The sequence below is a fragment of the Squalius cephalus genome, assembly GCF_949319135.1.
Source record: "Squalius cephalus genome assembly, chromosome: 15".
Lineage (NCBI taxonomy): Eukaryota > Metazoa > Chordata > Actinopteri > Cypriniformes > Leuciscidae > Squalius > Squalius cephalus.
Window position 1 is genome coordinate 19,948,996 of NC_137136.1, and position 13,640 is coordinate 19,962,635.

Genomic DNA, 13,640 nt, shown 5'->3' on the forward strand with positions numbered 1-13,640 from the left:
GCACATCTTAATTAAAAGTTCGTCACAGTATGTTTTTGACCAATGAGACAAACCAACAGGGGACGAGAACTAACCAATAGCCGAAGACTTTACTGAGAGGCGGTCACAGACGGGCGACTGCTGGTTAGTTTGTGCTCTAGATTATTGTTAAGGTTGTGTGGACTAACACTGCGGACTTCGGCCTTATTTCATTACATCAAAAACGACCATTTCATAGAAATGGACCAGGGGAATAACACATGCATTGAATAATGTACTTATTCCGATAAATATTGCGACGCTTGAGGAACGAAGACAAGACTGAAATGGATTCGATAAGGCCGGATCGAGATATCACAAATAATTCAACAAACAGCCAATAAAACGATCCACTATTGATTTGTATAGAAACTAAGGGGTGAGTGCGCTTTGGCCAATTGAATCCTTTTATCTTCATTTTGTGTTTTGTTTTTTTTCCCCCTTTTCCATGGGACAAGAAGGCAGGAACACACAGATAGATAGCGGGTGAGGGAGGGGGAGTGAAACAGGAGGAGGAGGATTTTTAAAGGAGAAGGTGGGTCAATTCTCAGATGGTCTGTTTACTGATGATGAGATACATTGATGATCAGAATTACTCCTGGAAAATAATTCTTATTAAAATAACACGCAGTCTTGTCTAAAGGCTTTCTAATTTTTTTTTTTCATTACAAATTATATGACTAGCATAATAGTTTCATAAATGTCATAGTTTCATATATTTTTAGAATATCTTCGTATTTGGTTAACGTTAGTCTTAGTTTTTGCTTTAAGGACACTCCACAGTTTTGTTGCATGATTTGAGAATGATCCAAAGATCATCTAGCACTCAATGGAAGAACATTTGACCTGTACAAAGCATATGATCAGTGCCACACATCATGACCGATTTTAAAACTTTTTTTTACCAGGCTCAAATTGCATTTAAATCCCAGATTTTTTTGTGTATTCTCACATTTGGACTCTATTATATATTTTTATTTACAATATATCAGAGTTTCTCATCTGTTTTTGCTTCAGTCATAAAATTATTGGGTGAAAGTAAAACAAAATATAGAATTTTAAATTTAATGCGCATTAATATTACCTCAAACTGTTATAATGATTTGCTGCAATGTGTTCCGATGACCAATAGGGTTGTCTTAAAGGGGACATATCATGCTAAATCCACTTTTTTAGCCCTTAAATGCATTTTGTTGTATATTTGGAGTGTTTAGAAGTACAGAAAAGTTGAAATTATTCTCTTTAGGTGCTTCGTTGATATCTTTATATTCTGTTTTGGTCATATTTTTCAACCTGTTCAGATTTTTCTGTTATCTATGACGTTTTGTGAACTATTACGTCACAGTATTTGCAGCGGAACTGCCAAATAAGGACATTGACTTCCAGCCCAACACTTTGAGCAATCCGCCATTTTCATTTCTCGCTGCAATATTGTAGTCCAAGCTAAAAGATGCAGAAGTTACGAGAGGGTAAGTTAAAATGTTCGGTTGTTGGATGTAGTAACCCACACGCTTCATTACACCGTCTAATGTAGATGAACTGCTGCGCTTGTGACAGGGCGCATGTTTAACTGAAAGAACGAGCAGAGAGAGAGACCCGGTCGCGCGCGCGCTCTCTCTCTCTTCGGAGCCAGGCGAAAGTGTAAACAAGACACCGTCTCCAAACTAGACGCTGTCTTGCTCTCTCTCCCTCGCACATATTAATCAAAATAAATCGACACGGTGGTAAAAGGTCGGAAGACCAAAGTTTCATGTGTAAATACAGTAACACACCATTGCGATACATCCATATGAAGACGTTGTTCTGCAGGTTCGTCGTCTTCATTTTCATCTCGCTCCGGCTCCGACTCTGGCTCCGACTCTGGCTCGAACATGTAAGGCTGGCTGGACAAGTCTTCCGTTGTTGACATTTTGTTAATAACGTGTGAATAAAAAGTTTCTGTGCCGCTATAATCGTATCTCTGCTATCAAACTACAAAAATGGCCGAACGGGGTGGAGTTGAACCTCTGCAACCTGGAGAGGGGGCGGGGTATGACGTGTCTCAATTGTATTTAAAGAGACCGCACCAAAACGAGTTGCTCTCAGACGCACATCAGAAAAGGGGTAAAAAAGGGGCCTGTGGAACTATAATAATGATGAATTCAGACCCAAGCATTGCAGTTCCGCTTTATATAGACTACAAATGTATGATTTATATGTTAAAAGGAACGATTTAAAAGCATGATATGTCTCCTTTAATAGGTTGAGTGTTTCCTAATTTCTCTTGAATTTCATTGACCATGGCAGATCATAATTCAAAGTCCAAAACACATTCTGCATAGCACAAACCATGTTTATCCTCATTTTAAGTGTAGTCTGGGTCATATTTACTTTTACCTTGAATAGTTTTTGTGAATGAGTAAATTCTATTCAAGCTGATGTTGACATCTGCCTAATTTGATTTGTTTCCACCGAGAGACAAAATACCGTAAATTAAACAAATCATACGAGGAACGTATTTTAATATGAGGATCTGATATGCCTATTTATTTTGTTATCCATATAATACATCTTAAATCTATTTCTATGTATTTAAATGTGTACAGCTCTATCAACGAAGGAGAAGACGACAGAAGACTTTCATCTTCAGAAAAGATTCCCTGGCTGAAATCTGAGAAAACTGGCCCAAACTCCATCAAACACAAGCCATGGCTGCCATAATTAGAGCAAAACTGCAAAACTGAGATCCCTTCACTACAGCCCAACATTTTCTGATGGCCAACTCTGTTGCTACTCTGGTGGTCCAAACCGAACTCTTACCTTCTCAAACATCCTCCTCCCTCTCTCCCTTTCCTTCCCTCCTCCCCTCCACAGAGGATGGAGAAGAGGATGGAGAGAGGGGAGAAGAAGAGGTCAAAGAGTCAGTAACAGTCGGGCTCACAGGTGACATGGTGACATCATCATCACCCCCCGTTGCAACAGTGGCTCAAAACCCAGAGCATCCATTCCAGTGTTTGGACTGTGGGAAGAGTTTTAAGTGGTCATCCAGACTGGCACATCATCAGAGAAGCCATAACAACGAGAGGCCATATCGCTGTAACCTTTGCCCTAAGGCCTTCAAGGGCTCATCTGCCCTACTATACCACCAGAGGTGAGAGGTCAAATGATTCTAGATATGGGTTGACATGCCAGGTCACAAAACCCGATGTAAGATGTGATTCTGTGCAGAGACTACTTTATTTTGTTTTATTATTTCTGTTCACCACAATTTTTACTTCATAAAGTTTGTTTGTGTGTTATTTAAGGTCTCATTCTGGAGAGAAGCCCTATAAGTGCGATGACTGTGGTAAAGCATTCAAACGCTCTTCTCTTCTACAGGTGAGCCATTCCAATCTCAAGCAGTGTCACCATATATATCTTTATGGTCCAGATAAATCAAACTGTGATACATTTTTTCAGGGTTCTGATTATGAATAGAAAGTTCAAAAGAACAGCTTTCATTTGAAATAGAATTTTCTGTTACAATGTAAAAGTCTTTACTGTCAGTTTTGACCAATAAAATGTGTCTTTGCCAAATAAAAAAAGTATTCATTTCTTTCCAAAGAAATTATGACTGACCCCAAACTTTTGAACATTTAGTTTTTTATTTTATTTTAAAATGAAAATGATAATTGATTTCATGGTTAAGTTTTATGTAGCATTCCTAGCCCTCTGATAGTTGGAGATTATTATGTACACCCTTACTGTAGTTTTAACCATTCATTCTGAGAATTTATGAATGTATTTGGTCTTAAAGGTGACTTTCTTCAAATGTAACAATTGTAGCAACTTGATTTATTTCTTATCCCAATGGTTTATATATCCAGATTCACCGCAGTGTGCATACAGGTCTTCGCACTTTCCAGTGCTCCTACTGCCCTTTAACCTTCAAATGGAGCTCGCACTACCAGTATCACCTCCGCCAGCACACTGGTGAATGTCCGTACCCGTGTGACAGCTGCTCCAAAGCCTTCAAGAACTCCAGCAGCCTGCGTCGCCATAAGAATGTACACCTGGGCTTCAAGCCCTACGTCTGTGACGTCTGCACTAAGGCCTTCAGTCAGTCCACTAATCTGCGACAGCACATGCGCATACACACGGGAGAACGTCCTTATATCTGTGGGGATTGTGGACGCAGCTTCACGCATTCATCCAACTTGGCTTTGCATCGCATCTCTCACGAAGAAGGAAAGGCGAAGAGTGCTGGGAAGGCTGGAGGGGCCGGTCCAGAGTCAGCAACTCGAGAGATGGAGGTGGTGCTGACGGAGGATTTGAACACTGTTGGGATGAGCATTTCTGAAATGGTGGGCCTCGTGGGTGGACAGGAGGGAGGAGTCGGACAGGTGTTCCTGTCTCACTGTACGCCCTCGCCTGCTACCTCAGGCACAGCCAATCAGAACATTCTGCCACAGCTGACGCTCACACCCGCTTCCTCCGCTGTCACGGGCACAGAGCATATCCACATGAGCAAGACCGACACGGGTGCCAGTGTTTTGCTGTTTAGCTGTGGCAGCTGTAATGAGACATTTTCAACACAGAGTCACCTTGAGGCACATCAGACTCTACACCTAGATAGCCTTGGTCCAGCAGGCGGTGGAGAGGTTGTTACAGAAAATAGCACGGAGGGAGGTGGGGTGTCACTGGTGGGGGCTACACCATTGTTGGCAGACTTTGAAGAGGTTGTTGAAACCACCGCAGTTGCAGATAGCGGTCAGGGGGCAGAGTTACTTGGTCTTGATGCGGTTAGAAATGAGTCAGGGCAGGCACAGTATGATCTACTTCAGACCTTCACCGCGTCTGTGAATCAGATGTCCACTGAGACCAGTGTCTCAACTGCACAAACTACAACAGAATGTGCCTACTGTGGGAAGAGTTTCAAGACCAGCAGTGGACTGACCAGACACATGGCTCAGGTAAGACCAAAGAAATTCTTGTCAAAGAAGAGCTTTTTAAGAAACAACCTCCATTTCTCATTATCTGTTTCTTTTCAAGGCCCATCCTCTCGCTCTGTCTGAGTCGCGTTCTCAGTTCAACTGCTCGGCATGTGACCGCTCCTTTCCTCTGCTCTCCTCTCTGCTCAACCACCAGCACTCCCACACTCCCGAGCAGAGGCTGCTTGCTGAGGCAGAGGCGGAAGTAGAGATCGTCTGTCCCTCTCTCTCACTGCCCCTGCCCTCTTTAAAAAGAGATGGTGAAGATGGAGAGAGAGAGATCCATGTCAGTCTAATTGCTGTCACCGAGGAGGGAGAGAGACGAGCTGTGAAGCCATCTGCCAGAGCATCAGGGAAGGGAAGCAGGAGAGGTGGAGGTAGCAAGACATCTGCCACAAATAACGGTAAGGGTGCTGCAGTGGATGTTAAACCATTTGGTTGGTTTATATTCAAAATCTGGCTTCTCTAACTGTGAGGTTTATTTTTTCTCATTTATTATACATTTATGCTATTTGTTCTCAAGCTTTTGATATATGAAGACCTTACATCTTTGTATTAAAAACACCCATTTGATACATGAGACATTGTCTCACACAACGTGATATTTATCTCACGATGGTATTTCTGTTTATATTCCCTATAGAGAGGCCATATCGCTGCTCTGAATGTGGGAAGTCATTTAAAGGTTCATCAGGACTTAGGTACCACATGAGAGATCACACTGGGGAGAGACCGTATCGATGCACAGAGTGTGGCAAGAGCTTCAAAAGGTCCTCACTGCTCTCCATACACCAAAGGGTAAACACAGCTGCTTTTCAACGTGATGTTTTGATTTGTTTCTGCGCAAGAGCAATGTAAAAAAACAAAAAACAAAAAAAAATACGTACTTTGCATTATTAAATCAATGCTGTGATGTATTTGCTACATTAATTACATTTAAATATTTTTAAATAAATTGCATGGAACACAAATGTAAATGTTTTGATGTTCTGTGCATTTAGAATTAATTTATTATTTATCATAATAAATGTCATAAAAAGGGACTGGATCTGTCAAATTTCAAAGGCACCGTGAAAGTATCCTAAAAGTTGTCTGTATTTGTGCAGTATAGTACAAGTCTTTTATAGTCACAATTTTGTGTGAGTAATAGAAATAAAATTAAATAAGAAATTAATATCAGAAATAAATGTGAATAGCAAAACAAACATACAAAAACATCCACATCCTTGACATACACACTAGTTCTCCTTGGCGTCAACCAGTTGTATCTTTTGCATTACAATCGTTTGATCTGGTTTAAAAAAAAAGGTCTGAATGGTTAATTCATGGGCTGATCCGATTCACAAGTTCAACTTACTGACACAATGATTTGGTTGCAGCAGTTAGCAGCTCACTAAAGGAAAGCTTACTATTAACTTCAATTTCGTTTTGTGTCTTTTAAGCTATATAACGAGTCATAAAACTTCATTTATTATACACTTATTATGCTTTTATGGTGCTTTTGTGTGTTTTTAAGTTTTAAAGTTCCACTTAAATTTAAGTAGATATTCACATAATTTAAATTTTTGGGGGAAGTATTTCTTGAATTTTGTTTATGTTTTCAAAATCAGCTAGAAACCAAGATAAATATTAAAACATCTTGAAAATTGTTCTTAACCCATACAGGTCCACACAGGTGTGCGGGCTTTTCAGTGCCCCTACTGTCCACTGACCTTTAAATGGAGCTCACACTACCAGTACCATCTTCGCCAGCACACCGGTGAGAGGCCATATGTATGTCAGGAATGTGGAAAGTCTTTCAAGAACACCAGCTGTCTCCGTCGCCATAGTCAGCTCCATTCTGGCCTACGTCCACATGCTTGCTCTGTGTGCGGTAAGGCTTTCTCTCAGACCTCCAACCTCAAACAGCACGAACGGACACACTCTGGAGAAAGGCCCTTTCAGTGCTCCCAGTGCCACAAGAGCTTCACCCACTCATCTAATCTGCAGCTGCACCTACGCACACACTCCTCGCGCAAGGACTTCAAGTGCCAACACTGCGGAAAAGAGTTTGTCATGCTCTCCTACCTGCAGAGGCACTTGAGAACTCACAGTTCTGGGGGTGCAGTAGCGTGTACAAAGGAAGCAGGAAAGGTGGCTAAAGGTATTGGGGCTTCAGAGACAGCAACGCTAAATGTAAACTTGAATGTACCTGGAGGGCTTACCTCATTGTTTCCTAGTGATGGCAATTCCACGTTGATTCTTTCACCCCCAAATCTTGACATACCTCCAAACACATCACAGAATTATTTTATGATCCAGACAACTTCAGGGCTGCAACTAATCCCACTCTCCAATCCCACTCCAACACAGCAAGCCCCTCCTCCACCACCCCCTCCTCCCCCACCACCTCCACAGACACAGAATTTTCTGCTACTTCAGTGCCAGTCTAACAATGGTAACCAGCCTAGTCTGATCCTGGTCCCCACAGCATCTGGTACAAACACTCTTCCCACCTCTTCAGAACCACAGACCCTCCCCTTGCTGCAGACCATTCAGGCAATGCCCCAAGTTTTGGCGGCACCCCAAACTCAAATTCAGCAATTTCAACCAGTTCAGACACAGCAGAGATTTATTTTGACCAATAATAATGCTCCCCTCATCACTGCCCAGCCTCAAAGCACATCGACGATGACTCGTCCCATTTTAGGAAGCCTCGGTCGTAGCAGGAAAGGTGGAAATAGACGTGGACGGAAGCCTAAAGCTGCTACCCCAAAATCCCCTCCTACTGTTCATACCACACCAGTCAAGCAACCATTTATGTTTTCAGCTGCTACTTCCACATCTACTACGATATCCAGTGCCACTTCTGCTGCTTCTGTAAAGACAGAGTTCCCACAGCTTAATTCTAACAATCCACTGGCTGTGTCGCCTGTCAGCAATAGCCAAGTACCTGAAAGTCCTTCTGTCCCTGCAGTTAGCATTATGTCGATGACGCAAAACTCTACACTAGCAAACAGTTCCGCTGTGTTGAGCGGTGATACTGAGAGTGTTCCAGTCGAGGAGAAAGCTGTCGAAGAAATTCCAAGGGAGCGCTTTGTTCTGTGCCTAAAGAAAGAAATGGAGAATGGAGATCAGGGGGATGGGATGGAGGTAAAGGTGGAGATGGAGGGAGGGAATGATGCAGGGCGGTCTTATGTCTTACAGATCGAAGGTGAGGGCCAGGGAGAAGAGGGAGGGAATAGTGGGGGAAGAGAGAAGTCATATGTACTCCGGTTTCAGACAGAGGGAGAATGCGAGGGAGATGCAGGGAAAGAGAAGACCGAAATGGTCTCTCTCAACTTACTCCAAGAGTGGGCTGGACAGAGTGAGGGGCATGGAACTGCAAATACTGAGGGAAATGTTGAAGTAGAGAAGTCATTTGTGCTTCATTTCCAAACAGAGTCTCCGGGTGAGGAGAACATTCAACCAGGCTCAGGCTACATCGGATGCCCAGGTGAGGATCTCAGCCTTTCTTGCCACCCGGGTCAAGCTTTGGTGCCTCTGGAAGGGCAAGATGTGGTGTTTGAGCTTGGTGACGAAACAAAAATTGATGGAAGCACAGGTCCAGGGGACAGTGTTCAAATGATTGCACTGATAGAAGGTGATGGCAACGGTTCTGGGGCAAGGGGCAGTTATAAAAGTGCTGTTGGGGCAAACTCTGGGCAAATGGAGGGAATCTTCCAATTAGAAGGAGGAGAAGGTATTGTTATAATTGAAGTTAGCACCAGCAGTTTGAGAGAGGGTGGAATAGAGGCAGCAGATGTAGGACATAGGTTAGTGGAAGGAACTGAGGAAAAGCAAAATAATGATGCACAAGGGGTACAAGAGGAAGTAATGTCAGAAGAGTCAAAAGTTGCTGAGGCTGAGAGCATATCATCAGAGATGGGACTGATTGGAATTTAGGGCTGAGTATGGAGTAAATCTGATAGTTTAACTTGCTTTAACACCATTCACACCTCATGACACTGTTTCACATGCAAAACTACTAGTGGCACGTGTTACCAGATATACAAATGTTTTCATTTCAAGTAATGGTTCTGTCATTCTAAAGTGTTTCTTTTTGAACTGTGAATAATGGTTTTAAAGATTAGGAAGCTGATGACAGTGTTGTAGCTGTAGGACTGACACAGGACCTATGTTAAATCTTACATAAATCATTTGAGAATTGTTTGTTGCATACATAGACATCCTTAGAACACCACCGTGTCTTCTTCTTAAGCTGTTGTCCCCCCAAGACTGCACTTTGTGGGGATAAAGCACATAGCGGTTGTTCACCTGGCCCCTACGGAGAGCTGTTTCACAAACCACAATCATCAAATTCAGCCCAACCAAAAACAATGGTTTCTAAATGAAGAAAATCCCCGGTGTTCTTCTACATCCAGGGTGCACTGAAAAGAGAATTTATAAACTAATATGAAATATGATATGCTGTCATGTTGACAGTTACTGTACAAAGTGAACTTTTGTAAATATGTCTACTCTGTTTCTTAATATTGGTACTAGATGACAATTACCAATAAAAATAGGTATGAATGTCAGTATTTGTGTTTGCTGTTTTACTAAATTCTCAGAATTTAGAAGTATATTCAGATTACTTCATTTGTAGGTACATTTTTGGTTAGATTTAATGAATACATTTAATTTTCCAGTTTGATATGGATGAAAATTATTCTTTTACAGACAGAGATGAGCTGCCAACTTTTACTTTTTTTTTTCAATAAAAACGTAGGCACGTGTGTAAAACCGTCATCATCATCCAGGTGGATTCTGCACATTGGTGGTGGTTGAGGAGACACCCCTTCCATGAAGCGCTTTGAGTGCTGAACAAAGCTCAATATAAATGTGACGAATTATTGTTATCATCCTTATTAGTATTATAACGCCACAACTCAAATCCATACAGTGCGCATGCGCTTTTAGCGTCGAAAGGTTCAACCGCTACGTGTATGCATCCACACTACGCAGTTTGCGCAGGCTCGTATTCCCGGATGAGGATTGGTTCAAATTACATTCCATGCGGGAAGACAGACAACACTGAATCCTTAAATCCCTCAAACACTACAAGTAACATCGACTACAGAGGAGGGTATTGCTTTTCTTTTAAAGCAATCCCTGCGTCTCTGAATATTAGGTAAGTAGGTCACGCATGCTCTATATATGATAGCCATAGATTGAGCTATAAAGAAGGCGGCGTTTACCATATAAGGGTTTAAATAGTGTCACTGGGGTTGATGGAGCAAGCTAACGGTACAGCATTCTACTTTAAACCTGTGAAATGCTTCATGAACCTGTTGCAACCTGAAAGACAAACAAGCCATGCCATGAGTTTTTTGTTTTTTATTATTTTTTATTATTTTCGATAAATGTTGAAAATGTAATTACCCATGAGGAAGTCATACATAAACCACAAGTCTATCACTTTAAATTTGTCTTTATTTGCATTCCTACGAGAATTTCCTGTTTCTTGCAGGCTGCAGCTGGGTTCTCTGAAATAAAATGAAAATCTAGAATGAATTCAGATTTCCCTATTTTGATGTTTAACATGAGGCATGACTGTTTTATTTATTTATTTTTTGATAATGTCTCTCAGGTAAGATGGTTAGATTGGATCTTGGTGAGGTAGTCCTGCGGAGGATGCAGGAGAAGGACATTGAAGCTGTTAAGGCTCTCATCAAGGTGCGATTCAACATTATCCCTCATGGGCTGTTATTTTTTCCTCACCCGTTCTCTTTTCATTCTTTTCATTCGTCCTTTCTCCCAGTTTATATTTTAACTTAGGCCACATGCACTTTACAGTGACAAGAATCTCTTCATTTTAGCAATATGAACTACACAGATATAAATGAATAGGAGATACTCCATTGAGGGGTTATTTATGTGTTATTTCTCTACACCAGTGTGAAGTACATTTAAACAAGCCAACATTGAATAAGTTTGTTGGATATTTGCACACTATCAATGCTTTTGAATTCTTTAGTATTAGACGGTTGTGTTTTGGTTGTTAATTACAGAGCAATACATTTTCATTGTTTTATATATTGTGAAAAATGAAAGCCTCTTTTTGAGATACTATACCTGCTTATTCAGCTTTAATGAAATAATCACTGTCTGAAAAACACAATAATAGATTTTGGAAGTGACTGAAACAGTGACTTGTTAGCAGTCTTTGTTGTTTACAAGACTTGTTAAAGCAAGAACACAACATGATTTATTGATTTAAATATATACTGTATTTTGAAGATATCTTTTTCAATATGGTTAAAAATAATGTTTTATGTTTTGTTGATGCTATATGATGAAATGGATAAGTGGACAAATGATTCTGCAAAAAAATAGAGATTCTCACATCTTTTCTCCTCTCATTCTATCTCTGTTTACAGGAAGGATGTGAGGGAATGGAAAACCGCCTGATTCTTCACCTTCTGACCCGTCCGCTTGCTCTCTTCTTGCTGGCCACCCTGTCCTCCATCCTCCGCTGTGTGCTGCACTCTTTTATCCTGGCGTTGGTCATTCCCGTCTTCATCCTCATCATCTACCTCAAGCTCACCATCCCGCGATCGGTGGGCATCTTGGGCTCCAGCAGGCCGTATTGGGACTACGTGGGCAGCAGTTACCACGCAGACACCGAGCCAGATCTACCCAACCCTTACTTCAACCGAGCCAAACTGATCACCAACCAGGAGAAAACCAGACGCCGTAAAAAAGCCAAAGAGAAGAAGCCAATCGAGAGAGAGCAGGTGGATGAGGATGAGCTGAAGGAGAGGGCAAAGGTTGCTGGAGAGGTGTGGGTTGCGGACTCTGACGCGGAGATAATGGGATGCGTGGCTAGAGACAGTTGGAGTCGGGATGGTGTTTGTAGGATCTGCAGGCTGGTGGTTCAGTCTTGGTACCGCAGAGAGGGACTGGGCAGATTGCTGGTGCAGGGCCTGGAGTCCAAAACAAAGCAGAGTGGCATACGGCGGGTCTACGCCCACGTGCCATTTCCTTCCAGGGTGGGAGAAGCTTTCTTCAGGAGGCTGGGTTATCGTCTGCAGGGTGAGACTGCAGGGACTGAGGGAGAGGAGGAGGATGAGGATTATGAAGAGCCAGAGAAGGGTTGGCTGGGGTTCCCTTTAACTAAAGTGTTTGTTAAGGATCTATAAATGTCATTGAAACTAAAGACTTTACAGATAAATAAAGGAATATACTGGATTCAATACAAGTTAAGCTCAATCAACCAGTGATGTAATGTTAAATGCGACCACAAAAATAATTTTGACTTTGGAGGATGTAAAGGTAAAATGTGAAGCTAATAATTTTATAAAAGCAATTTAATTCCTCTGTTAAAATGTGTATAATATGAGCTGTGAAGTTGTTTAAATAATCATTTTTACAGTCTTTTATGGTTTATGGAGTTATGTTGTCTTGTCGATGAAGTTGAATAGTCATTGGACCTTCAACCTGAAGTTGAAGTTGTATATAACTTTATACAGAAAAGGTTAGTAAGCAATTTTTCCCACACTAAAATCATGTTAACATGAATGGTGTTTACATCTTGTGGTTATACTATTGAAACAGTGAGTATTTTGCCATTAACCAAGTATTTTACTATATTTTACAATTGGCCTACTCCATTATAAGTGCCTCACTGTAACCCAGATCTTTGCCGTCATGGACCTGAAGTAGTGACATCTTTTCTTCTGTATTGTGTCGTACATCGAAGAGTTACTGATTTTCGAAAAAGACTTGTTAATGTTGGGGACTTGTTAGTTGTTAGTGAAAAGGATTTGTTGAATAGATTTTCATTTAATGGCAACTTTAAGGATATTTTGACTTGTCCCTTGTTGTGGTAATCAACATTGTGTGCTGTCAGTTGTCACAATTACTTGTCTTGAACATGGAATATTCCTTTGCAAATGATTAGATTTCAAATGTATAAATGGATTTGTTCATTTTCACATGGTCCCAGCGAATCACTGACACTAGTAACCTAGTGATGGCTGTGTTATTTTATATAAATCATTTATATTGTTGCTTAAGAGAATTGTAATGTTGAACATTACAGAATCATCACTGGGTTTCAAAGCCAGAGCCATGAAGGTGTCAGTCTGGCTGAAAGGACAATCAGCCATCTTGTTGTTTATAGCATGGATTGCTTTTAAAGGGATTTTTGTAGGCTTTTTTTTAAAAGCCAACTGGACAAAGATAATGATTTACATGTGCTTTCCTTATTTATTCTCCTTATTTAAGTGAATTTGAGTTTTGTGAAAACATTTTGTTTGTTTCCCTTGACTGTTGATGAATAATCTGTATGAATAAAATTAAGCTCAGAGTGTAAAACCTTTCAATGTGTGTCTACCAGGCATGGTTATCTGTTTTTCTGCTTCACCGATCTTTCTATACCAAAATATCTGTGGTTTAGCTGCATTGAAAATGCTCTGATAAATTTCACCAGATGCAAACCTTGACACATTGTACAAACTCATTGCAAATTGAGTTTAATCTCATATCCAGCCCGATTACTTTAAATTTGCTGCAAAACACATTGCAAGTACAGTTAATTCCCGCATGCTACTCTAAATGTGTGTGGGTGGATACAGTTTAGAGATGCTGAGTGTATTTGAAACTAAGAGCTGCTCATGCTGTGTGGTTAGCTTAAAACACCAGCTATAC

General features: G+C 41.0%; 2 protein-coding genes across 3 annotated transcripts; both read left to right on the forward strand.

Annotated features, from left to right (window-relative positions):
- The first annotated feature begins 91 nt into the window (after positions 1-91).
- On the forward strand, positions 92-9,528 carry znf628 (zinc finger protein 628). Of its 2 annotated transcripts, none has more exons than XM_079894085.1 (7): positions 92-397; positions 2,604-3,148; positions 3,303-3,375; positions 3,864-4,949; positions 5,029-5,371; positions 5,611-5,765; positions 6,633-9,528. In XM_079894085.1, the coding sequence occupies exons 2-7, from the start codon at positions 2,772-2,774 to the stop codon at positions 8,889-8,891; spliced, it is 4,293 nt and encodes a 1,430-aa protein (XP_079750211.1). In that variant the 5' UTR covers positions 92-397; positions 2,604-2,771; the 3' UTR covers positions 8,892-9,528. The 2 variants fall into 2 exon arrangements, with proteins under 2 accessions (XP_079750211.1, XP_079750212.1); XM_079894086.1 differs by lacking the exon at positions 92-397 and adding an exon at positions 448-553.
- Positions 9,529-9,892: 364 nt separating this feature from the next.
- nat14 (N-acetyltransferase 14 (GCN5-related, putative)) lies at positions 9,893-13,313 on the forward strand. The gene is made up of 3 exons (XM_079895695.1): positions 9,893-10,119; positions 10,579-10,664; positions 11,369-13,313. The coding sequence occupies exons 2-3, from the start codon at positions 10,584-10,586 to the stop codon at positions 12,128-12,130; spliced, it is 843 nt and encodes a 280-aa protein (XP_079751821.1). The 5' UTR covers positions 9,893-10,119; positions 10,579-10,583; the 3' UTR covers positions 12,131-13,313.
- The last annotated feature ends 327 nt before the right edge of the window (positions 13,314-13,640 follow it).

Bases quoted from the DNA above. Each gene is read 5' to 3' on its own strand.
- znf628 (XM_079894085.1), top strand. From the start codon at position 2,772: ATGGCCAACTCTGTTGCTACTCTGGTGGTCCAAACCGAACTCTTACCT. The intron at 3,149-3,302 runs GTGAGAGGTCAA...GTGTTATTTAAG, and splicing joins GCCCTACTATACCACCAGAG to GTCTCATTCTGGAGAGAAGC. The intron at 4,950-5,028 runs GTAAGACCAAAG...TTTCTTTTCAAG, and splicing joins TGACCAGACACATGGCTCAG to GCCCATCCTCTCGCTCTGTC.
- nat14 (XM_079895695.1), top strand. From the start codon at position 10,584: ATGGTTAGATTGGATCTTGGTGAGGTAGTCCTGCGGAGGATGCAGGAG. The intron at 10,665-11,368 runs GTGCGATTCAAC...CTCTGTTTACAG, and splicing joins CTGTTAAGGCTCTCATCAAG to GAAGGATGTGAGGGAATGGA.